At 43.7% G+C, this 27,188-nt stretch overlaps 1 protein-coding gene across 1 annotated transcript in view; it reads right to left on the reverse strand.

Moving 5' to 3' along the window:
* The window catches only part of FAM222A (family with sequence similarity 222 member A), a 209,203-nt gene that overhangs the window by 61,219 nt on the left and 120,796 nt on the right, over positions 1 to 27,188 (reverse strand). Inside the window, exon 2 of the mRNA XM_069214734.1 lies at positions 20,376 to 20,505. Within this exon, the coding sequence (XP_069070835.1) occupies positions 20,376 to 20,457 (82 nt within the window). The 5' untranslated portion in view covers positions 20,458 to 20,505. The remainder of the gene's footprint in view (positions 1 to 20,375; positions 20,506 to 27,188) is intronic.

Genomic DNA, 27,188 nt, shown 5'->3' on the forward strand with positions numbered 1-27,188 from the left:
TGGCGGATTGCAAAGCAGAACGCTTGAAAAGCGCTCCATGAGGGGTGTTGGGGGTGGAGGGTGGGCATCATGATATGCCAACACTTGCCTCAGAAATGTTTGTGAATGTAGACATTTTGGATTAGAAGCCACCAAAATGGCGTGAAGCAAATCAATAGAATGATAAAGTAGAAAGAAGGCATCTCAATGGAAGACCAATAAAGTGGTTCAACACTAAAAACCCTTTCAAAGGACAGGAGAGGAATGGTGACACCATCACTTTTCTTTATGACGTCACTTTACTGCGGCAGAAAATTGGCTTATGACGTTTCCCCAACCCCATGTCTGAGGGGCAGGGCTGGGCAAATACGTTGACCGCCCAAGGTGACGTTTTTTTCTCAGCTCCGCACTAATACTTAGTTTGTAAATAAATGCAAGACCCCAAAGTGTTTCTTATGAGCTCGCTGTGGTATGCCTGGGTAGCCAGTTACCCAGACTGTGGAGTCTTGATTCCAACTCATATCTTTTTTTTTCACCACCCTATGCTGCCTGTTTTCTTACCTACCTCTTGAAGGCTTTTCTTTAATTTACATTTTCTTTCTTTATTACTATTTCCTATCTTTCTCTTCCTTATTTTTCCTCATTTCTCTTTCTTGTATTGAAGATGAAAAAAGGCATCCGGGTCACCCAAAATCAGTTCCTGGGACCACCAGCTACAACTACTGGCACAAATTAACCATGGCCCCCAACTATTTCCACCCCATTACTGATTGCCTATGATGTAGGTACTCCCTGCTGGTGGAGCGCTAAATAGCTGCCTTCTCTTGTTCTGCCTTTTAAACTAGTTGGATAAATGTCCCCACTCATTCCCTGTCAATGAGAAGATGATCATTCTCTGTAGAAGTATCTGCAAGGCATCCTAACAAAAAGCCATGCCTCATCCAAAAACATGGTGGTTGTATGATGGAAGTAAAAAAACGTTTTGTCAGGGTGTCTATTTACTTCCTATGCTTTCGTTTTACAAAGTAACTCATGGAGAATGTGTGGTAGCGGAAACTGCAGTCAGGGAACAGAATTTTCTCTTGGGCCCCTCCCTTTAAGGGCTTCACTAGGCACACTGGGAAAAAGGGGCACAAGAAGGTGGTTATGTGAGGAATGTTCCAAATACTTAAAGGCTGCAAATGATGCACAAGAGATTCAAAAACATATTTTTGTTCATTAGCAGATTTAGGGTACCGACAGACTCTAAAAAGAGGGTGTGAATTTATGTCGGGGATAGGGGTGGGGGAGCATGGGGCAGGCTTTTGCCAAGAGGAGCGTTTATTATGCCCCTGGGGAGCACAGGGGAGCATTGTGTTGGAGAGTGCTCTACTTTTAGTAAAGAAAAATACATTTTCTATGAGCCGGTAATGGACATTCAGTAATGTCTTTTGTTATTCATGTCCTGGATGGAGTAGGAGTCGAAAAAGGCCTCCAAATAACCCCCCAATTTTCACCCTCTCATTTCTGATAAAGGCTTACCCACTGGGCACTTTTAGGGTTTTAGGTCTGCCACAAATGTGCTTTTATGAGATAATTGAAGAGAGCTTCGATGTTCGACTAGTTAAACATGTTCTGAGTTGCCAAGTGCTCCAATTTCCTTTTGAAACACATTCTGCTATCCCTTATATTTTAGCGAACAGCACGTGGCATTTTTGGATTTGTAGATTCCAATTTAACATTGTTAGGATGGGTTGAAAAATGAATGTATGTAAATTGTTTTTGGCTAAAAAGCCAGGACCGCATAGAGGTGTGACGCATGGCGAAGGCCTGGTTGCCACCTGGGTATGACAAGGTGAAAAAAATAAAAGGCAAGCATGAACAAGCATGAACGTTAGTTGTTGTCAACATATTTTAAAGCCCTCTAAATTCCTTTGAACTTTTCGGCTCCCTTGCTTACAATGTTTTTTTTCAGTTTCATATGTGGAATTTGTGTAAACAAAAAAACGTAAGGTAGAACACTGCTTTTAGGAAATTATTTTAATATTTCCCTCTGCTCTGCATTGTCGCTTGAATTGTTTGCTCTGCTTGCTATGTTTTACCCCACAAGTATCAAGTGTGGGAAATTGAAAAGTACTGGAAATCAGTATTGTCTATATTTGTAAAAAGGATGTGCATCAAGTCCTATACAATTATTTAACTTGCTTGCAGTATTTAACCTTTTTAGAGTAATTGTGAGACAAGATGTTTGCTGTTTTGGGGGACACAATTAGATTATTTAAGATGGGGAAGGTGGAGCATTAACAAGTTTGAAGACCAATGCACTGATGGATGGAGGAGACGCTCAGCCTTATGGTGAAGAAAAGCATCACCTGATGCTTAGAATACATGGGACGAGTAGCTGTAGAAGGGGTAAATCGATGGGCACTCGGAGGAATGACCAAGACGTGGCCAGCATCTGAAGCATTGAATACAAAAACAGGGAGGAAAATTTACAGATTGGCTTGGAATATGATCAGTCGGTACTAGCTGTCAGCTTCAACTTCAAAGGTCTAGTATACATCATTTGTTGCATAATCAAGTCCTGTAAAATATTCAGAGGGTGAAAAGGTAGCTTAATAGAAAAATGCTCATTTCTCCACTTCTGTCCATTGTAAATAATAGGGATATTCCATTAGAATACACTGGACTAGGAGAGACATCGTCGGTGGGACTCTAAGGTCCTTACTTTATTACAAAAGAACCACCTCTCGAAGACATTCAACCGCTACAGACACATGCCGCCCTCTTTGAGCGTTCTCAAGTGAGATGGGGTTGACAAATAAACCTGGGAGTGGCTAGTATTGGAAAGTAGTGGAATAATGGTGTGTTCAAAACAGGAAATGATCAATTGTAATTTGCTCAAGAAAGCAGTCATTGTCCACTAAGACAGTATGGGCCTTATTACGACTCTGGCGGTCTAATGACTGCCAGGGTCGCGGTGGCGGTCAAACCACCGCCGATGCAGTGGTCCGAGTGGCATATTACGACAGCAGCAGTAGTGCCGCGGTCGGACCGCCAGATTATCACTTCACGTCAGACTGGCGGTGCTGGCAGTCCTAATATGCCAGGGCAGCACTGCAAGCAGTGGTGCCCTGAAGATTACGACCCCCTTCTCCACCAGCAGTTTCATGGCAGTAGTACTGCCATGAAAAGGCTGGCGGAGATTGGGTTCACGGGGCCCCATGGGGCCCCACCCATTGCCCATGCACTTGGCCTGGGCAGTGCGGGCCCCCTGGCCAGCCCCGTCGCAATATTCACTGTCTGCAGGTGCACCTAATGCACTACACCATTGTAGGCGGCTCTGTTACAATTGAAATATTTCACTTTTAAAACAATTTAAAATTGCATTAGCTTTCGGAGCAATGACTAAATAAGATTGTTCTATTGGTGGCATACTGTGTGGGAGTATGTAGTAGAATTTATGCATCCGTTCCTAGGGCTCCTTGAATATGATTGAATCAGAGTGGGAAGTCGTAACTGTTGTTTTAGTACCTAGAAACTTGACATAAAAGGCTATTGCACTTGTGTGAAACTGCAAACTAGACATTATTCGCTGAAATAGTCACACGTGCCCATTACATTTTGTCTAGGGACCCTCCTGCACTTATGACACTGCAGCTAGTTAAATCAAGTGTGAATTGGTTAATCTGTTTGTTCCACCCACATTACGAGATGCCTAATTATTTTGTCAACTTCCCTTTAGCCAATAAATGCCTTTACCCTTCACCCATCTTTTATAATTTTAGAATGAACCAACACATTGACAATGGGGCCGGCATCACATTTTCTTCAAGCTCCATGCCAGCACCATGTTTACCATCAATAAAGTGAACATGAAAAAGCTGCCTGGCATGTTGACAAAACAGCCTACTGCATTTACTGTCTCTCCCGAAAACCATAACAAGCGTTTCGACACACTGTCTGTAACAGGCCAGAAGCGCACATAAAATAGAAGGTGGGGGGAAATATCCTAAAATAGGTATGCAGAGAATGTGGAATTTGCCCTGCAGCCTCTCAAACCTAATAGACTTGCCTCCCCCAGAGGCTGACCACAGCTGCTACTTTAAAAGTTCCCACACTCCATGATCTATGTTGGTAAAACCATCAAAAGATTACAGTCTTCTGTTATGGACAGGTAATGTTTTACTACTGACGACCATCCATCACACAAGCCAGACAGCTATTGCACCAAGCTGAGTCCTGAAACTGGTCTGAGAGAGATCAGAGGTTGCATCCTTTCAGGTTCTATCCCTGTTACCCTTAAATGGCTTCACTGTCCAGTCCCTTTCACAAGAATGGGGGTTGGAGTTTAGATGTAAGAGTGTGTTCACCCTTCCAACGTTGTCTTTCAAATGTGACGTCGTTGTTGCCAGTTTAAGACTTGGAGTAATGGCATGCAGGCATACATCTTTTGGTGGAAAACATTTGTTTATGTTGCAAAGTGCTTTTGATTACAGGTATTACTATTATCCAATTTAATGGAACTCAATTTATCAGCCTCAGAAGAATAAAATGCCGAGTTGGCTCTGCGAGGGCTTGGACCAGCAGATTACACACAGATTTCAGCAGCAAATGCTTAAGTCGGTGAACTCTCGATCTATATTTTCAGCACAACAACGAAGACAAAGTGTTCACAAATGCGCGAGAGCATAACATTCTTGACCGAGTCAATGTAGTCACCTGATGTGTGATGGGGACAGGTGAAAGTCCTTGTCGCTGCCTAGAGAGCTAAGCTCTGTGGGGTGTAATATTCCTGCACTACGCTCAAGCACAGCTCCTACTTAAGGAATGTAATAATGAGTAAGGTTTGGACCAGTTCACAATACACCATCACTTACACCAGGGATGCAGGCACCATTTTGTGATGTACACATTAAAGAGCACCAGATGTTTTTTTTTTCTGAATCAAAGGTTGACTACAAAAGACAAAAGAAAAAATGTATATAGTGCTAAATTCTGCAAAATAGCAAGGTCTGATTAGCAGGCAAAAAACCTATTGGTTGATTTTGTTGGCCCCGCTTTGACCTCTTCATGACTCCCCAAGAAGGTCACGACCCACGTTGTCAACCATTAGTGACACTATTAATTTTTCACGGAGACGCGGGAGCTAGGGAGGAGAGGGCTACGACGAATAAGTTAAAACATCACTGTTAATGCGTGCTTGAATGAAGGATTAGCCCCTCCTAATCATATGGTGATGTCTATCCCATCCTCTGAGAAATCGGTTTTGGGGGCGCTGAGTTGGGGAGGAACAAAAGACTAGAGACAGAAGTTCTTTAAGGCGCCTGAACAGAAAGACGAATTAAACTCTGGCCTTTCCTCTTTGGAAGTAACATGAACAGTTATTTCTCTTCTTCTATATAGGGAAGCGAGAACCAACGAGAGAAAAAAACGGGGCAAGTTGTACTTAATAATATATAAGGCCATCGCAACAAAGTACATTACCGAAGAGCGCTATGGAAGAAAGAGTTTAGCCAGGCTGAAAGTGGAATTATGATTCATAATTTAAATAATGCGCAGGATTCCTGCAAATCGTACCATGAATATCAAAAGGACTGCCCTTCTGAAGATAATGCGATGTGATATGTTTCCAAGGAGCCGGTGAACTCGTATGAGGGCCGTGTTGTCTGAGGATGGGCAGATGGAAATGTGCAGATCACATGGTGTAAGGGCTTTGAGAGAGGTAGGTACGGAGGACAAGAAGTCCAGGAGGCAAGAAAGAAGAACTTACGACATCCACCTCAAGGACAAAAATGCCCAACATTTTACTGGTAAGAATGGATGGTAAATCTTTAGAGGGAGGGGTCTTAAACATAAAAATTGCAGACCTCAAAATCTTAGTGGTCGCTTCACAGACACAATATTGGCTGTATGAGTTGTAGGCTTATTGTTTAAAGTTTCACTGGGATTCACAAAAAAATCCATGACATTTTGCAAAATTATAATTTTACATGCACACTCCTACTCTTAAACTGGCAGGTTTTCCAACGAAAGTAATTTGCCAGTTTACCATTAAGTAAGGTTCAACTACACAATATTCTTCCCTCTATAGTTTCTCATCTGGAGAACTACCGTCCCTTAAACACCCTTAATATTGTAGGAACCTTTTTACCCAACAATTCGTGAAACACTATCATTCATCATTTCAGAATTAGAACTTTGTCAAACACATTAAATCTTTAGCTTTATTCCTTATGACGTTTTTTTGGTTACGGTCCCTCATTTTTCATTGCAGGTAATTAGGCGACTGAAGTAGGAGATATTTTATGGGACATACTACACCATGTAAAAGGGTGATCACGTCACTCCAGGTCATTAGGCCCCCCTTCTCGAGTCCTGAAGTTCTCACTTACATATAATTGTTTTAGTTGTGTAAATGTAACTTGTTCAAAGGTCACAATCAAGGTCACAACGCCCATGAGGCATAAGGTTATCTCAAAACCTTACAAAACAAGAAGCAGTGTCTGTAATGACCTGGGTTGTGGTGGTCACCAACCTTTGCTTCTCTACTTGCAAAGGTGCCAGCTGCTACAGGGAATCATTATGGAAAGTGAAAGTTTGTAAGGAAGCTGCAAAACCTGTAATGGGTGGACACAGAGCTTTATAGAGAAAGCCACATTGTTCCAAGGTTTGAGAGGCAGGGCAGAGAATCTCCTCCGACAACGTTTGTTTGGCATAGAGTGGTTGCAATAAACCCTGGCCCTGATGTCCTCAGCTGATGAGTGGATTCAGCAGAACAGAGTCATCCGAAGGCAAAAGAGGACAGAGCTACTCAAAGCTTTGTGCTTTAGACACTGACATTTAAACTCAACCCTATCTTCTATAATCAGTGTGTGCTGGTCTGTTCTGTAGAAGAGAGGTGGTCCCTTATCTTCATTTTATAACTTGGAAAAATACCTTCTCCGGAATTATGCCAAAAACATCAAGAAACAGGGCCACTGGACATTCAGGATGTGTTGAGATCAGTGTCATCTTAAGGATTTTGAGGGCCCTGGGCAATAAATATTTTAGGGGCCCCTGTTTGGGACAACTTTTAACTTTAATGCCCATTTTCTGCTAATTGAAGCTATATGTTGCCTAACAATATTGAATTATATGTTGAAGATTGAGAAAGACAAAATATACAGAAGTGAGCCAGAGACAAAGTTCGCTTTCCTTGGAAGTGAAAGCCCTGAGCTATTTCCTGCTTTGCCCTAAAATGTTCCTGGTTGGGACAGTCCCAGTGTTTCAACACCTTTCCTGGCCAACTTCAGTTACATTAGCATATGAGATAATTTTTTAAAGGGTCACCAGAACACAGTGGGAAGTGCCTTCATGTATACCAGAGCAAGATTTGATATAGTACCTCTTACTAGAAAGCAATTTAACTAATACAAATGATATTGTGTAAAACTTGATTTAATTTCCCCTTAGTGCTTCACTATTGTGGCTCTTCCATCGCTATGTGAAGACAAACTCAAAGAAGAAAGCATTGTAGCATTCACAGATGGTAAAAAGTGAACACTCAGTAGTCATACAATAACTTTGTACACCCCTGCGTTACATCAGACCGAGTCTCGCTCTCAACGAAAGCAGGAAGTAGGCTGGTCACTAGGAAAGTGCCCAATTTGGGGTGATTTTTTGTTTGCAGCGTCATACAAAAAGTTTTAACGCAGATAACTTGAAAGGGTTATGGCTTCCTGTGTAATGCTTCTAACCCAACAACTTTGCCCTGGTTAAGCTGAACACAATATCTTCCTTTAAAACCTCGGAGGTGGCAGGAAGTCCATGTGGTTCAGCGTGTGACCTGCAAACAGGACACTGAGGCTTGGACAGACTTGGGTTTTAGGTTCGGTGGCTGTAGAATGCATGTGTTATGGAAACAAATGCAAAGGCACCAAGTTCACCAAGGTACGTGCTGAATGCTACCACACTACTGTTAAGAGACAGTGAGCGCAACACATTTCACTGTTTTCTAGGTGATAGAGCATTAACTAGTGGGCGCCACGCCTTCCTTTGTCATCTCTTAACTTCCCTTTTCCTATCTGTACAATCTGTGACAAAACTAGCCTTTCCTTTGGAAATATGTCTCGCTCCACACCATGTGTACACTAAGCAAGAACAGTGAGTGACTTGGGTGAAATGGTTCTCAGTGACTTCAGGACCTGTCAAGTGACAGCGGGAAATCTCCCCAACCAAAGCAAAGGTTTGTCTGAGGAAAGATTTGTGTTTCCTCAAAGGCCCACTGGACTGCAGCCAGCAAAATGGCGGCCATTGCTTGCTAATGTGATGCAGAGAGGCTGGTTCCTCTATATTACTTAGAGAGAAAACATTAGAAACCTGGAGAAGGAACACTGGAAGAGATTTGGTATCAGATGTAACATACCCAATCGCAAAGCAGGGATGTGCAATTGGCACACAGACTTGTTTGTGAACGGGAATGCAATTTGCAATGTGGCCTATGTAGTAATAGGTTTGATCACAAATTGCCCGTAGCATAAGGTTGCCAGCTTAAAAAATATTTTTTAGGAAGGCATCGATTAGTGACCCTCTGTAAACACAGGTATGAAAAACTTGCAATTTTTCTTTAAAACACAGACCATGCTCCTTAAAGGAATTAGTGTTCTTTTTAAAAACAAATCAAGTTTGTTGTTTGGGAAAACATTGGGGACTTGCAGGTGCAGGCAGTGGACCCTCAGACTGCTGCCTGTTGCACCCCACTTCCTAGGCTGTCAACATCATTCACAAAGGGGAGACCTTCCTCCTTTGAGGTGTCAGCATGCTTAATTTGTGCCGGTTTTTGACAGTGTTCGGCACTTATTTTTAAACACCCTCACTTGATTACGAGAATACACCACAAGTATGTGCTCTCTACCTATCATGTTTTAGCACTGCACAAGTGTTTAGCAACGCAATGTACCAAAAGATGATACTTGTTAGTGGGTAACGCTGGGACTGGCATTCGGCAGCAGTGGCAGGAGCTGTGGGTGGTGCCAGCTGCAGTGGAATACCATGGGCCCTGGCATTTATATTTTTACAAATTAGGCCCTGTGTGTCGGTAACTGATCATTGGTTTGCAACCGTGATTGCAGGTGCAGACCCTTCAGTCATACCATAGGGACAGACAATTTGGAGGGTTGCTCCTGCCACACCCCATATCAATTGGGATTATGAATAACCTGTAAAGCCCATTTTGAGTCAGAAAGACATTTCCAAATACCATGTGATTGTGCGACTCGCTGCGAACACAAAAGGACTTTGTACATCTGATCTATGGTTACTCATGAGTCCATGTCATCAGGGACGCCGCATGCCAGAGAAAAGGGTTACATTTAAGATACTATGTATTCAGCTCTTTATAACATTATCTTGAAGAAGGAAAACCTGAGCTGGAATTCAGTACCTCTCATGACATGGAATCAGGAGGTAACTTTGGGGATGCGCCCTGGCCGGTGACCCCGGTTTAGAGGCCATTACTTTTAAGCAATTCAGAGCCTCTGCTATCAAAAATCAGGCACAATGGCCCTCAAAAGCTGAAAGCCCCTGTCCACAGAGCATCTTTCTTCCTCAAGCTGCAATGAAGGATGCGCCTTCCATGTGCAGACATCGCTGCGACAGAAGAGATAAAATGCGGAGCTTTGACCAACATCTGCTCCGCTCTCCTCTCTGCACGTGCTTTTAAATACCTTCCAAATGTGCTCTGGCCTCCAAAGAAGTGGAAGGAAAACGGAGAGCAACTGGCAAAGGCAAGTGACACCTCCCTACCCCATGCCACCCGCGGGGTGGTTTAGCTATTGCAGGTTGCGCCCCTCCCCTCTCATTCTGACTGGAAGGAGGGAGGCGCCCACCCCCGGAGCACTCACGAATGCCTTTCAAGAGTGGGTGCAAATCCCAATACACACGATTGCTGATGTCGGGCTAATGAGATTGCTGCCTAATTAAACCCAGTGAAAAGGGAGAGAAAATATCGGGAAAACTTGCATTTCAGCTCATCAACAAAGTGGTGGCTTTTGTTGCACTTTGGACTGGACGCTCGAGCAGAGAATGGCCAGAGGCAGAAGGTAAAGGGAGTAACTGTGGGTGTAAATGTGCGCTAACACCAACGCATCTGTGCGCCCTGTGCTATTTCTGTTGTCCAGAGGTCCCCTCGGTGAGATAAATGGTGCAGCGATCTGCTGAAGCGCCTGCTCCTGAAAGCTGCCTGAAACTTGCAGGCTCAGCCTTTCATTCTCAAAAGTCGATTCCATGTACACCATTGGTAATTACCACCTTTCATGCATCAGAGGTTAAAGGGATAAGATAAAACAATAACAACATGTGTTATTTATAGCACAACGAAACAAAAAACAGCTGCACTAGCAACTGCTATAGTCGACAAATTACATACTTTGGAGAACAACTCACGGATATTAAAAAACAATAATTCAAAGCAAAGGCAAACAAAACATTTATAATTACAAGCCCATTGCCTTTAAGGGGAACATTCAAGTTTATTTTAAGAGCATAAATAGCATGCAGAAAAACAATGAATTCAAAATAAATTATTTTGCATGTACTTTAGAGCGTAGGTTCCCTCCAAAATACACGAGCACTTTAAAAACCTTCAAAGACTCGGCAGACCGGGTACTCCATTGATCACTCCTAGAAGAATGACGGTCAGAGTCAACCTGCACTATTCGAACCTGTGGCCGACATTTTGCAAATAGATCTCTACAGAAAGCCTCTCTACAAGAGTAAAATGAGAGCTAGTTTCTGTTCCAGAAGACGAGAGATGTTTGACAGATGAACAGGGACATCTTTCTAAAAGGCCAGTGAAAGATGCCAAGGAGGGCTGGCGGCAGCGCCGCGAAGTGGCAATTAGGAGCCAGGGATGCTAGGCTAAAAGACAGAAGGTGGGCCAGCGCCCCATTTTGGAAATGTCAGCAGCTCACGACTCGGCTCAGGAGAGGAAATTACTCGGCTCACCTTTTAAGTGAAATTAATACAAAAATTAATCAGAGGCCCAGGCGGTGTAATAGGATTTCACAGTGGTGCGGGCCGGGCTGCTGCAGCCCCAGAGCCAGGCTCACTTAATATCGACAGAAACGATGCCAGAGGACGGGAATAAGAGCCATAAAGATAATTACTAAGATACTCAGGAGAAAATTAAGTAATCAGGAACACTTCTGCACGAGGCTCGGCTTAAAGGAGAAGGCAGGTTTTTCTGGAAGCTTAAAGTAGGTAACGATCCTCCACCAGCAGCGGTAAATAATACATTTATAGAAATTTACATAGGTCGTTTACCAACGAAGCATCTCTTGCACGGTATAGCCTTGCTGATCCCAGGAGCAGTCAATAGCAGTAGTTATTGGACTGTATCCCGAGTCACCTGATTGGCTGTCACGCTCTGAATATTCAAAGGAGTCTGCGTATATAAAAAAGGGGATTACTGAAAACTAAACTCGGTGGTCTGCAGGTGAAAGTGCCGCGTGAGACCCGAGAGGATTCAAACCCGTGACAAGCAGATTACGGAGCTCTAAAAACTAATTTTTAAAGTGATCGTCCAGGTCACTCCCATGAACCAGCTGGGAGCGGTTCTCTCGCATTCAGGGTTGGCAGTAATCTCCCCCACCCCCTCCAATTTATCACAACCACAGTAAACAAGCACGGGGAGATTGTATTCAAAAGCAGATGTGTGGCCCTGAATATGCGATATGCAATTTAATTCCAAATAGCAGGAGGCAAAGGACACATTGCACTTTAACATGATGAGATGAAGCGCGCAGCACGCTAAGCTTTGATTAAGGTGACTTGTCTCGATGATGTGGGGAAACAGCCGGTGCATTGTGGGTAATCCATTATGATTCCGTTTATCAGACAAATAAGTTACAGCAGGTACCATTTGGAGATAACATTGTAAGCATTTTATCACTGCGCGTTCTCTTTTTATTTAGCACAACGGACCGGGTGGCAAGAAATATTGCACCCGTTCTTTTACTAGGCACAAGACCACAATAGCTTATCTATATCGACGAGTTACACATTAACGCCATTTAAAAAAATAACAAAAAAACAGCCCCCTTTATGTGCCTACGGAACAATAGTAGGGGTGTGGTGGGAGGTGGGGGCCGAATGTAGGGGGGGTTTGCTCTTTTTTTTTACACCAGGTAGCAAGGGGGTCACTCCTGATTTTAACTCTGTGAGGCACCGTGTGAAAGTCACTTTGAAAGATTGTTAACATGTCTAAAAATGTCATAATGGTGAAGTGGTACTGCTTCAAATGTGCTACCTTAACCACATATTCTGCTTTCTCCTGTTGTATAATTGCCATCCCTGATGCATAATCTGGTGCTCTCCTGCCACATAATTTCTTTGGCCCTGAGTATATACCACCGAGGGGCCCACAAGAAGACTGCAAACAAATGAGAACATGGCATCTAGATATGGCCAACAGAGCAACAATTTTCTTGGAGCTTTAATAAAGGGATTGAATCCTTCTATAGACATTCATCTTGAGTGTTGAAGTTTGGCAGTGACAATAACACTGCAATTTAAATGCAGGAGTGTGCAATTTTTATTATTTTTTGGAAACTTCAGGGAAGCGTAGGGAAAGTTCTGCAACTTCACCAGGAGCGGATCATGTGGTTGGGCAGGGGGTTGGGGGTGAGGGGGCACTGGAAAAAAATAATTAAATAATAATAAATAATAAAAACCTTACCTCTGCTCCCTCGCCTCTCCTCTCCTGCCGCTGCTGCAGGCACAGGCTCCAAGCCTGCCCTGTGCAAATCCTGACTCTGCTCAAAGCAGCCAGCCTATGCCCAGCCAGGGTGCTCCCAGGCAGACTGGGAGCCTGTGCAGGTTCTTTCCAGCTCAACAACCGTGTTGCTGGGCTGGAGAGAGCCTACAGCGCATGTGTGTTAGGCCATCCTGAGACGGCTGGCCAAACACACATGCGCTCTGCGGGTCGTGCACAGAGCACTCCCCTTGGCTCGTCACCCCCAATGCCCTGACCCTTTTACAAGGAAAGGATAATAAACAGGGTTTATTATCCTTTCCGTGTAAAAAGATTTGCAGCAGTTGCTGCTGGCAGGGGGGAGGGGTGCCGCTCCTTCGCCCATACGGCGGAGCCGCACCTGAGCTTCACCCATGTTTGAAAGTTATTTCACTTGGCTAGTTGTGCATGAAATGTATCTCACCATGCTGTGAATGTTCTCTCACGATGTCCAATGAAAAAATCATCTTCACTGGGACGAAGGGACACTGAGAATCCTCAAAACCGTCACAAAAGTTTTAATCGTGAATCCAGAAATCTTTACTGGTGTACAAAAAAAACTTTGCACAACTTACTTAAACGGCCACAAAAAGATTCAGGTGAGTTGCTACTTGCTCTAAGAGGAATAATGTTGTGTGCCTTTTCTACTATCATGGCTAAAATTCCAAAGAGCTGGTCAAGTCAAGGACATCACGGGAGTCAGCCACCAAAGGTCTCCAACCTGGTGCAATAGGTATCACTTCCCCTTCCCGGGAAACTATCAACTTCCCAGCAACTGCACTTCATCCATGTGTCTTTAGCAAGGAGCATGGGAGTTGCAATGTTTTTAAGTGACGGTTCAGAAGTTCCCTTCAAGCATGGCCTTTTCTTGTCCACAGAAGCTTCTTGAGCTAGGCATCTGAGGCACAGCAGGAAGTCCAGTATAAGTCCCAGAGAGGGGGTTTGGCTCTACAGGCGATTGGCATATCTTTGCTAAGGTTACAAACATCCACTTTGAGCTATTGCTAAGCAGCAGCAGTTTCCCTGTTCTGAAGTAACACGTTGCTCTCCAGAATTCTGCCTCAGATGCAAAGGTAACAGGCCAAGGATGGATTTGGATTTCCAGCCCCTGACTATTAGATTTTGTTGAAACACGGTCTGGAGAGGAATCCATTCAGGCAATGACATCAGAAAAGCGGTCAGGAAATGGCCACAGCATGCCTTTGGCTAGGAAGTGCACAAACAACAAGCATTGGCAAAGCCAACAGGTTTGGCTTTCACCACAAGGCATTTGATTTTGTCAGTGTTTGATTTGTTTTGTCATAGTTCTTGTACACACTTTATTAGAGAAGCTGCTGGGCCCGCATCAATCTAAAATCATTGTCTAAAAGCAAAAATATTTTTGTATCCCAAAAAGCACTCCTTGTCATGGTAGTCCCTGGCACTTAATGGAACTACGTTGAATGTGGCTGTGCTCCTTCTGAAAGGACAGAATTTTGTTACCCAAAGTGAAACTAGTCAATAGGTGAGGTGAGCTGACCCATTGTCCCAAGCTATTTGCTGGATTGGACAGACAAATAACAGACACATTAACGAAAAAGGCTTGTTGAAAGCCCCTATAGTTATACTATACATATAATTTTAATGATATCAAAAGATCTTGGCTAAAAAGCGAGAAATAGTGTTTATTAAAGTTTATGCTGGAGCCCGGGCGTCCTTATATGGTTATGAAGTCATGTTACCTAGCAAGGATATTTGCTTTAACAGGATAATCACTGCTGCAGATCTTTGGTATTTGTATGTTTGTGCCAGGGCTTAATTTGAGCTGGTGGTTGCCAGTGGGGGGCACTGGCACTTATTTTTGGGGACCAGCACTTATTTTTCCTTATCAGAAATATACTGTGAGCAAGAGAAGGAAAACAGACAAACTGGAAGAAAAAGTGAAGAGAAAGACTGAAACACAGGCACTCATGGAGAAAGCGGGAACCAGCAAGAGAGAGGGAAAGGGGCAGCGGTGCCTAGTAGTGGATTTAGGAGTCCATTGATAAATTCGATACTACACAGCCTTCATACTCGTCACGCCAATTTCTAATAACACCGACAAAGCAGAGTTTTGGACACCAGCACTCACTCATCTTTTTATAAATTAAGCACTGGTCTGTGCCATTCATTAATGGCTATGTAGTTAACATTAGAAAGGAGATTTTAAGCTCTAAGTCACACTCCATTTATTTATATATATTTTTTTAAATGAAAACAATCTTTATTAAATTTGAAAAAGTGTTGATTTGAACCAAAATATTCACACAAGTTATTCATGATGTAAGAATTTTAGAGATGCACAGTTTTCCTGTGTGTCTTCCGACCTATCTGCTGTCTGGCTGTCTGTCTGTCTACCTGCCTGTCTCTCTGTCTGCCTGCCTGCTTCCTGGCTGCATAGCAGTCAGTTTTTCAGGATATCCTCCTGGGACCAATTTAAATCTAACCAATCTAAATCGATATCAGGAGCATATTAAATGGTTATCCTGAAAACCTAGCATGAATCTAGCACTCCTGGAGAAAAAGTGGACACTGTTGTGGCAGAGCCAGTGCTGAGTGTGTCACCTCTGCAAATCCCACTGAGCTGGTAAAATTGCCAGTTCTTTAAAACACAAATTCATCATTCGTGAATCTTAATGTGCCTTTCGGAGTCTGCGAGGTCAAACCTGCCCGCCTTAAGCAGGCTCATTAAATATACATTTAATCATGGCGTGGATTGAGAGACAAAGGCTGGCAGAGACAGGTGCTCTACCGCAGTGACCTTTGAATCTCATTTTAATGTAACCAGTTTACCACTTATCTAAAGCCCAGCTCATCAAATATGGCCGAGCCCCGGCAGAAGAATAGAAGAGTAATTAGAGGAGGAAAAAAGGGAGGTTTAGAGATATTTTGAGAGTCTTGGGAGTAGGTGAGCTGCTTTGTCTGCTTGCTCCCTTAACAGACATCTCCGCACAATGCGGAGGTTGCATTATCGAGTCAACCCATTGAGCGGGCTCCTCTTTTCTTCCCTTGCTCATTCTCTATAATTCTCCCGCTCCTCTTAATTATCATTTTGAATAACAGCCTTTCCGAGGGAGACGAGATTCATCAAAGCCGGGAGATGAGGCACATGCTTCCGACAATGGTGCTGGAGATGTCCTCCGCTAGGCAGGCAGTCATAGTAACGAAGAACTCTTCAGAAGACCAATCAGGAAAGACTTTTCATTTGCATCAGCAAATTGAAATTTCTGGAAAATACCACAGTTGATGGTAGGTGTCTTTGCCTTTCAACATTGACGTGCACTCAATGTAAGGCAGACGAACCACAGGTCTTGGTTGAGAAAAATATTTTAAAGAAAATAGTTCCAGCCACCCATCTTACTAACCAAATATGAGGGTAGAAGATGTTAGTCCCCCCTGTCAATGCTCTATCTCAGAAAATGCCACCTGATTTATGTGGTAAAATGCTAATGGAGGCACAAGATGACGTCATGAAGGAGCCTCATTATGGGCCACAATTGCACATGTGAAGGCCATCTTCACTTTTTAATTACAAAGGAGGGAATGACTTTGACCTTAGCTTGCTCTTTTCTCTTTTCAGTCAATCATGGTGTCCCCTTCGTTGGACTATGTTTACAACCAGAAATGCCATGTCTGGTTGAAACCAGCATTGACACCTTTTTGACCTATTGCATTTGCCAATGTGAATTGCCGATCAGCAAGTTTTTTATATTGCTTATGCCAGTGCTTGAGTGCAAGAGTAAAATCTATTTGCTTTATCAATGTTTGTTCAAATTGGTTTTACAAAAACGACCTTAAGTAAATGTGGCACCTTTTGATGGTTTAGGGATACATTTAAGATTGTTTTCTACATCACCACAAGTATCTGCTACTCGTCTAGTTTCTTTATTAGACACTCCCAGAGTAGGCAGGAATATTTGCTTCCATCAACTAAGTCATTTTCAACAATAACTGGAATAAAACAGAGAAACTTTGACTCCAGTTTATCCCATTCAGTTAATAGATTTGGTTGCTGTTTTGTGTTACCGGATATATTTGCCAGTTTTTGTTCTCTTACAGCATAGGTGTGCGTAAAGTTAGCAGCCCAAACTGATTACTTAACGTAAGTCCGACGGGAGCTTGCAGTGGTTGGGGCTGTGCTTGTTCTGTGTGTACGTAGGAAGCTTGCACTGTTGTTAGCAAAGCTTTGTTTAGTGTCTTAGTGAAGCTTGCACTGCTGCTCATGGATTACTGGATCAGTTTATATTTGTATTTTGCGGCTGTTGTCCACGCGTTTACCATTCTTTGAGTATAGAGAAGGTTGAACTGCTGCAATCTTTGTGTACTTCGATTTAGTAAGAAGGAAGTTTTTACTGCTCTCTGAGCCCCAGTTCTATGTATGACGCTTGCACTTTTACTGTGTTTCTCACTGCTATCCTGCCTTTACAAAATGTACACTGTTGCCACGTGTGCTTAAAGTAGATTCGTGAAACGATCATGATCCACGCCAGGAATGAGTATAAAAGGCCATTTATTCATGGACGTCAGCTGCGACCCCTGGCTGGTCCTTTGCTACCCCTGGCACTGCTTTTGTGACCCCTGGCCTCCGAGGTGGCAAAATCAGTGCCAGCAACACAGTGGCGCCTCCTTCTTATGGATGTCAGTTTGGAGCTCCACTCTCTTTGTTTTTAATCATTTTTTTATTACACTAATATTGAGTGATGGTTCATTATTCAATATTAATGCAATAGAAAGAGGAGTACAATTAGCTGGAATATGACTTTCCCTAGCAGCTAAGGTAGGTAAAAAAAAAATGCTTCCAAATGTATAGTGTGCGTGCTTACGGGTGAATGTGTGTGAGAGAGTGTGTTAGCATGAATGTGTGTGTCTATGTAAGCATGTGTGTGTAAGTGAAATTGAAGGTCAAAGGGCGTGTGATGTCACTTCCAGTACCGCTGGCATGTTGGTGAATTGGTGAATTGACGTTCTTGCATTTATTAGGACAAGATTTCCACAGCTTAAACATCATAAACATGTCATCATAACATTAAAACATCTTTTAATGCACTTTTGTTTATAGCCCCTTAATACTCCATTTACCCTGAACTTCCACTCTCGCACACCCTTTTACTTCCTCACACCTTCATTGCTCACCTGTGCTCTCTTCCTCCCTCCCCAAGCGGTGGATACGCCCGCATGTGATTCTCCACCCCCCCAAACTACAGCCCACTGACCAGTGCATCTTGCAACCTGTCCTATCATGGCAAAAGTACCAGGAAAACCTTTACTCCCCGCTACTCTCATGCCTTTGTAACAATTTCACACCCCTCAGTAGTGCTGTGACTAAGAGGAAGTCCCCACTCTCCAACACCAAATATATCATTAAGGGCCAGATGTAGCAAAGGGTTTTACCCATTCTGTGTCTATGGGAAAATGTGTTCGTACATATGGCCCTAAGTAACCCCGGCCCGAACCATTCAACTACCTACCCTGTGGCTGATCCACTCTGTGCCCACAAAGAATCCCAGGGGAAGTCTAGGCTGCACGCTTCACTCCCCCGGGACCCTTCATTGCACAGCTGCTGGCAGAGCAGCACATGGAATGGTAAGAGAGTGTGAGTGTGTCTTACTCTGTTGCTGCTGGTTTGCTACATGTTGTCTTTAGGAGTCATGCTTGGTCTATTGCTGACCTTGACCCCCCCACCCCTCCAAACACTGCAGCAGTCACTGCAAAAACCCTTAGGTCTGTCACCGACAGACAGGAAGTCGAGCAAAAATATTGCACTGGAGGTAAGTGTGAGGCTCTGCACCCACCTGTTCTTACCAGGGCGCCTACTTTTCTCACTCCATCTCACAGGGTTGCAAACTCGCTCAACAGATCGGGTTGTAAGGGGAGAACACATTTAGAGGAGAGAAAAGCTCCAACAACGAGATAAGAGCTCTAGATAGAACCAGATGCAAATAAAGGGGAAAGCGAAACAAGCCAAGACAGAAACAGAGGACGGGGAGGACAACCACATGCATGGGGGATGGGAGAGATAGCAACGTGGGGGGGAATTCACATGATGGAGTGGAGGTGACTGCGGAGAAGAAAGTGAGGAGGGAGAGGCCGAGAGAGTTAGAGAACAAAGGGAAGGAGAAGAACATGAAAGAAACACAGTAAAGGGGTGTTTGGTGGAAGCTTACGCGGGAGAGAGCTCGAAAGCACAAACACTCGCAAGGAGCGGTTAATCATAAAGAAAAAAACAGTTCCCTAAAAGTGTTAAGTGCAACGACAGAAGTAAAGAGCTTATGCTCCAGGGAAGGCACAAATGCAAGATGGACAAAGCAGGCCATCAAATAAGAAGCAAGGAAATGCAGTGACAATAATGTAATCAGTGGTGAGCACTGGGCGGGCATTATGCCCTTATAAGTTCTTGATAAGTTGACAATAGGTCTTTTTCAACGAGACAGCTGTGCTGTCTAGTAAGTTCAACCTACTAACAGCATCAGGCCTTCTTCCTGTGATGCACATTCTACCTTTTATCTGGTGTCTGTAAATAAATCAACACATCTGTTGCATGTTACAGGCTGGGGCTGAAAAAGGAATCACCACATGGCTTTAAAACATTTGTTTGAACACTGGTTTCATTCAGTATCCAAACATATGTTTTAAAATTTATATAGGGAATTTCAGTCTCAGCTTTTTACATTTATATGCAGGTACAGGCTGGTGAGGAGCTGATTTATTCAAACATCAAAAAACAGGGACAGTTACCGGTATGCCGTGGGTGGCTTCAGGAAAGGGCATTTCTGTTTCTAAATGAGCTAGAAAACCGTGATGGAGTGAAAGTCTAGGCTGAAGTCCTCATCCCTGAGGAATTTTCCACTACTTAATGGGTACAAACATCAACATAAGTAGAGGAAAAGAGGTCCTTGTAAGACTAGAAATATCCTCATAGAAAGAGGTTAGTGTGGATGTGCCACCACCTTGTGGACCACAATAATCAAAGCACGATTGTGGTTCGATCTGTCAAGGAACTTTCCCTTAAGCATTAAGGGGGTGATTCTGAGACTGGCGGGCGGCGGAGGCCGCCCGCCAGTCTTCCCCCGACAAAATACCGCTCCGCGGTCGCAAGACCGCTGAGGGTATTTTGAGATTTGCCCTGGGCTGGCGGGCGGCCGCCAAAAGGCCGCCCGCCAGCCCAGGGCAAATCTACCTTCTCACGAGGACGCCGGCTCCGAATGGAGCCGGCGTAGTGGGAAGGTGCGACGGGTGCAGTTGCACCCGTCGCGTATTTCAGTGTCTGCTTTGCAGACACTGAAATACTTTGTGGGGCCCTCTTACGGGGGCCCCTGCAGTGCCCATGCCATTGGCCCCGCGGCACCCCCTACCGCCAGGATGGCGGTAGGGGGTGTCAGAATCCCCATGGCGGCGGAGCGCGCTCCGCCGCCATGGAGGATTCTCCCGAGCAGCGGAAAGAATTTCCGTTTCTGACGGCGGTTGCTCGACGGAGCACCGCCAGCCTGTTGGCGGTGCTCCCGTGGTCGGTGACCCTGGCGGTCACCGACCGCCAGGGTCAGAATGACCCCCTAATTCTTTAATGTCCTCTCCTGCGAGGGGTGGCCTGATTTCAGTGACAGCAAGAGTTATAAACATTTACACTCACACTTTCGTGGCTCCAGAGTCTTGTTTGGGCAGACGAGGTGCTGTGTTGGTGGGTTCTGGGTTCTCTGCAGACAGGCCAACATGGTTGTAGAGGTCTATGCCAGCGGCAATCACAACCGCAGGCTATCAAACTGCAAAAGACAAAAAAGAAAGAGACTTTGAACATCACTCATTGAATTGAGAAACATCAATAGGTCTTACAATGCTTTCCAAAGAGCTGTGCCAGAAGCTGTGAAGATGATGTGATACTGACAGAGCGGAGGTCTCCACTATTTAACGTCTTTGGTTTGTGAGATGGTATAGTGCAAAATAGTCTCCTGGAAAAACAAAGTATTCTGCATGACATCAGAGCATAACACTGCTTTGTACAGGGTTTTAGGGACAATACAATTCCTTTGAAGCCCCAGGCATAAAAAAACAGCATTGTTCATGTCTGATAGGATGTATTCAGCCTGTTGCATTGCCATTATAGAACATATCACTTGCCAACAGACTCCCTTTCATCAGCTATTAGCACAAAGTCCTCCACTCTGACCCGTCACCCTCTTCCATATTTGGATTCTTGTTCAATTCTCTCTGTAAAAGCAAACCACCCAAGTTTCCCTAAATTTGCTAGTCTGTTGCCAACAGTACCCCTAAATCTTTCCACAGGCAAGCTATGCTTCAGGGGTGGGACAAACACTAGAAGATAAAGGAAAGCTATTGAATAAGATGCAAACAAATGCAACAATACGAAAGCCACCAATGGTAAGCAATCAGCTGACACAAAGCAGACTGTGTAAGTATTGTCCACAAAAGGCCTCTTGACCTCTTGTGTAAGTGGAACTTAAAAACAGACGAGAACAATCACTGGCAAAGCCAATAAGTTTGTATTTATTGTGCTAACGTATGCAAAATTAGCATGTTAGAGCAAAACGTTCAAGTGGTAGCCAGCAGGACAGACACAGCTATAGTTGTAAAGTAGTCCCTTATGAAGTTCAATACACTTGGGCAGCCATTAGGTGAGAGAGTAATACTCCACTAAGCAAGGGATCTCTAACCGTGAATATCTTTGTTTATAGTTGCAGAGTGAAAACTAGTAACATCATAAAGCTTGAAGCTTATATGAAAATTATTCCTATAAAAAATTGTTTCCATAAACCTCTCTCTCCCAGCTGTGCTTGGTAACTGCTTTCAACACAGTGTTTAGCCTGGAGAACAGTTCACACCCACTGAATAGTTGGCAGAGCACAGTGTACCTGAAGAGGGGCTTATTAACTTGTGGAGGCTTATATTAAATGTGTGTTTGCAAGTCTTACAGGTCAATGAAGAGTTGGAGTAAAATTGAACAAAATAATAGCTACCAAATCTGTGCCATGTTGCTGTTCTATCCACAATAGTGGAAGCGGGGCAAGCCTACTTTCACCCATTGTCCCCAAAATGTCATTCACTATTAACAATGAAAGTTGAAGTTATCTGGGGGGACATTTTAGGGGTTCAGGAAGATGCCTCATTATGTAAACTAGAAAGAGCAAAGGTCTCTGGGATCAAATAAAAGTATGGGTTTGCATGGAGGAGTGAGGCCAGAAGCGTGACACCAAACAGGTCAATTGGCTTTTGTGCTGTCAGGGCAGCAACTTACCAAGCGCTTTGTCTCTCACCCTCACCAGTGCAGGGTGTCTGCCTGGTTAGGGTCTGAGTCGCAACCTGTCTAGGTGCCTGTCGTCCATTGGGAGCATTCAGGAGGTTGAAAGGGGCTTGTGGCATGAACTGGATGCTGAAAGTTCTTGTTTCCTTTGGCCTAGTAGGAGTAGGTGGAATCAAGACTTTTAAATACTATGTAGTTTCTGCTCAGGTTGCCCGCCTTGATTACTCTTTCACTTCCTTTCTCATTCTTGGGGCATATTGATTCAGTTGTAAGCAGTATCCTTACCCTTTAAAAATGTGCATGGCTACCTCTCATGTCAGTATTTCCCATTTTTCCCTTTTGGCATATTTTTACTCACTCATCATCATCTCTTCCAGGCACGTATTGCAGTATGGATTACTTGACCTTCTCTGTTAACCCATCTTCTTGATATATATTCACATAATACCCCAGTGGCCCTATGACTAGGCTTGTCCTCTGTAGCTTCCTATATGTCTTTCTTCTTATTACAATTTACACTTCGGTCTCTCCCATATCTGTCCTATCAAATTGACAGGCACTGTGTCCCATTACAAGATAACTACACCTGGGTATTCATGCCATGAGAAGACTTCCTACAAAAGTTCAAAACAAAAATATTACCTTTCCAACCACACATCCTACACAGTGTAGCTTGTTATCAGTGTGGGTAAGCACTTCATCATAGCACCTAGGCGTAGTAAGTATTGTACAAATGCTCCAGTGTAAATATTAACTCCATTTGGCACAAAAGTAGATGTACCATCAATGGGTAAGTTATATACATAAGGTATTGCCTCTCCTTTACCCCAGTATCTCTGAAATCAGTGTCCCAATATTTAGCTTTAGTGTCTTTGAGGTTGTTCTGGGTTTAGAAAATGTAACAGATGCTCATATTGCCGCCAGTGGCCTACTGAAAACAGATAAACAAATAAACATAACCTGCTTTTTTTTAAAGCTTGCAGACATTTGACACAGGAGGTACCAGATATCATACCTTTGGAAGCATAAAGACTTCTTAAATGCAACAAACAACAAGATGATAGATGGAATGTTTAGATTAATCTCCATCACTCGCAATGCATTAGAAACCATTGTTTTTCATCTGCTATGCTATTTGGACAGAGGCCTTTAATGCAAAATAGTACTGACCCTGCTCCTCATGGGAAAAGTCCATCCTGAACTGCTAGGTGAAGCCCCCTCCAGAAGTGACTACAAGCAACCCCCAGACCAGTTTTGCAGTATTTTCAGCTTGTCAGTATGGTGAAGCTTGAGTCCTATGGGCATACCCGTCACACTTAGGGTTTCAACTGCAACAACCAACAAGCTGATGGATGGTATTCTTGAATTAACCTCAACCACTGGTGATTATCTCACTTTTATGGTCGAGCGCACAAGCGCTCTGACCTGTTATAATCTATCTGTGGGCTTTTAACAATGCCCACCTCATGCCTTATCATTGGTAAATGTCTTACGTTTGTCCCTCCTTGGGGTGATTTTGTTACTGCCTTGGCCATAGCCCCTGTTACATGGATAATTGCACTTTTGCCGATACGTTAGACTGGGAGCGAACTTCTTTTACCTTTTGTGTCTCTCCTTCATGCTCATGGCGGCCGTGGTGTTTTGAATTGGCTTGCTTATGTCAACGTTTTAACTTTTCATTTTTAATTTATGTGGCAAGAAAAGTCCAGCTAATAGCTCTAACTGGAGCAAACGCGAGACCCATTACATTGCAAATGCTTGTTAGAAGCAGTCATCATAGGTTTTTCGGTATCCCACTGGTGATAGATGTATGAGTAAAGTGAATATTGATAGTCCTCCCTCTCAGGTGTGATGTAGTAAATTATGTACTCCCATTGCATTATTGGGCTTGCACCTAAGAACATAACAAGACTAGGGCCTGGGTGGGTATGAGGCATGTGCGTGAAACCGGGGCATAGGTCACGTCATTCAGCCAAATGGATATGTATTTTTTCCAACAAATCACCCAGCAGCCAATGTATGTTCGAAAACAAGTTGCACCGTGTATCACTTCCTTCTTGCAAATATTTCATTTGATGTTTTTTCTCATACAAGCATTTCCATCAGAACCCATATACAATATGTGTATTTACTGAGATGAGTTTAATGGAAAGATAATATGAGTTGCTGCACGGTAGGTAAACGGAAGTTGTGTTCAGTAAATTACCTCTTTCATAAATCAACATTGAAAACCAACCCTGACATCGTTGCTTGAAATATACGCTTTCTAAACTGTATTGAATTGCAGATTGCTCCACCCACTTCATTTGTTGGCATGTGTTTATTTTGACTTTTGGCATAAACATTGCGAATTTGGAACAAAAGCCTCAAGTGTGTGCTCAATATATTTTAAAACACATAGTACTGTGCTGCATAAAGAGCTTCATCGCCTCGTCAGGGGGAGTAAGCACTATATAAGTGGAATTACAGTACAATATAAGAGTTCGGAGCTCTAATAAAAGAGATTTCCATGACTGGGTAAGCTTGAAGAAGTCACTTTACCCTTGTGGGGACCAGGCAGGCTGACTTTAATCCAATAATGTTAATAATACCACCCTGCTCTGTCTGCTGAACGTACTGTGCAGAGCGTGCAGAGCGTGTGCACTGGGAGGAGGGCAGCTGCAAATCTCGGCTTGAAGCGGCTGTACAGGGATGGCTTCTCCCAGGCCACCTTCTTTTCTGCATGTAGCTGCTTTTTGAGGATGGCATCTATGCTTCCACCTCCTCTGGATGTAACTGCTTCGGGTAGGACTTTGCCCAGGCCACCACCTACTCTGGATGTGGCTCCAAAGGGAGCAAGGTCTCCAGGCCTCTTCTCCTTTGGATAAGGCTAATTGAAGAAGTTCCGCAAATACCGCACAACCCAGTGTCCTCTTAATGTGGCGCACAAAGGGGATAGCCTCCTCTCCATCATCTCCTTTGGATGTGGCTGTGTAGGGAGAGTGGTCTCCAGGTCGCCATCATCTCTGGATGTAGCTACACAGAAGGATGGTAACCAGGCAAACTCACTTGTTCCCAGCTGCACAGAGAGGAATTGGATGTCCTACTTGTCCAAAGATGTTGTGCTGCTTACACAGGCGGTGAGGTGACATGCAGGGATTGTGGTGAAATCTAATCCTGTAAAATTGATTGTTTTCCTAAGAATGGGCTTTGATTCTCTGAGAGGATACCTGTCACTTTTGTGGTAAGGGTGCAGGACAGACAAACATTGCAGGCTTCTTATCCTGCGCACCTAGAGCTGTGCTGGTTTCAGAGACTCCAGAATTAAAGTCAAAGGGTCAACTGGTTCCTTCAGCGGCTACTGTACTCCCAGCTAACTGCAGATCCCAGTGGAATCTAAATTGAAGACATAAATTATCATTAATTCCCCTTCATCTGGCCTATGCTTTGATTGACTTTCAAAATGATATATTATTTGGAAAAAGATGTACGAAACGCTGACAGGGAGGGACATGATTATAGCTTTAACCATGACCTTCATGTGCCAAACTGAAGTCAACAAACCTATGACAAAAATGAGGCTAGAATAGCACTAAGAAAGCAAGTGGAAGTTGGAGACAACAAAAAAAACAATAAATAAAAAGAGGACATTCAATGCATTGATAGAGTGGGCTTGGTGATGCATACCTCTTGTGAAATAAGTGCTTCTGCAATGAAAGATGGGAGCCAGCTCGAGTTACATTGACCTTCGTTACTCCCTTACAGGACTACATTCTTTATAGATCGCTTACTGGAATACAGCTTTGTGTTTTTCTGCAATGCAGGTTTTTTGGTCCTCATTGCTGGCCGAGGACCAGTGAAGTGACCACAATGGCTACTGGAGGTGTTTGAGACAAGCAACAGACATCCAAAGGCTCCACAAGCAAAACGACAGAATCACATTAGGCCACCAACTAGAAACAGAAATGGAAGCTGAAAGTTTTTTAAATGCCTGCTCTATGAGTCTCCCCAATGTTTTTGTTTGTTAGTATTATTGTGTTAAAAAATGCATCATCATCTAGGAAACTTCCCATTGCTAGACAGTGTGTTCCCATCACTTTCCTCGAGTAGAAAAGCACCCACTGCCTAAACTGCACTTTTTATGTTGCGTTTAGCTCACTCCAGCTCATCAGGGTGACTTTCATACTGAATGGATTTTCAGTCTACAGAACTAAAGCATGCTGGGAACAGTAGGCCAAAATTTGCATGTAAAAGTGAAACTACAAGACCTAGTCTGCTTGGTGTCCTATTCTAGGTTGAACGACCAGGACTACATGAAGGTGACCTTTGTGACATGGAGCCATTGCTAGCTATGCCGAAAGGACACTTGACAAGACACACTCATTTTGTCAAGTTCTTTTATAGGGGTGTACTGAAAATCTAAATTCTAGCTCCATTCCTTCCTTAAGCTGACCAACAACTAGTACTCAACAGTAATAAGAAGCACTTTGCACAGATATTTTTCCCTCACATGGATTCCATCTTCATGGTGGGAGTCGCTGTTAGAAAAGAACAGCTGTGACATGTTGGCCTGCTATGTTGGCACTTTTGTGATCCTTGTAGCCAAGCCTCTAAAGCCAGGGTAGATCTTTACAGATCCAATGTCCCCTTGCTTGGGGGACATTTGTGGGCTTTTTCTTTTGGGAAGCACCAGGGTTTACAAGATGGACTCAGACAACAATACAGGTGGGTGTCAAAATCGAAGGGTGCCCTAAATACGTCGACGCCTGTATGCCATAACCACCAGCGTCAGGTCCACTCAATTGTTTTCTGATGAAAGAGCCAGTGCTAGATGGGCCTTTGTGAAAACCATACTACTTGACCTTGAAATGAGACGGGAGATGTGAGAAGTGGGGTGACAGGACACTTGCCAACTATTGTCAGATGTCCCTACACTGTCTCCTCCAAATATGGCTCCTAATCATTTTCTACCTAGTGGAGGGGAGGAAACCCTACCGTCTATGTCAGGTAAGGAAACCTCCATCATCTTTGTCTTCCTGCTGCAGACAATATGAAGTGGGATTTCTGAATTTCTGACCATTGACCCTGTCAGACCTTCAGCTCCTGGCCGCTGGGAACACCATACGTTTGAGGATCATGAACATGGGCTGGTATTACAGTGAGAGAAAGGCCTGTTTTTTCTCTTCAGAGCTCTCATGATGGAACTTC

This window comes from Pleurodeles waltl, chromosome 11 (assembly GCF_031143425.1).
Source record: "Pleurodeles waltl isolate 20211129_DDA chromosome 11, aPleWal1.hap1.20221129, whole genome shotgun sequence".
NCBI classification, from domain to species: Eukaryota; Metazoa; Chordata; class Amphibia; order Caudata; family Salamandridae; genus Pleurodeles; species Pleurodeles waltl.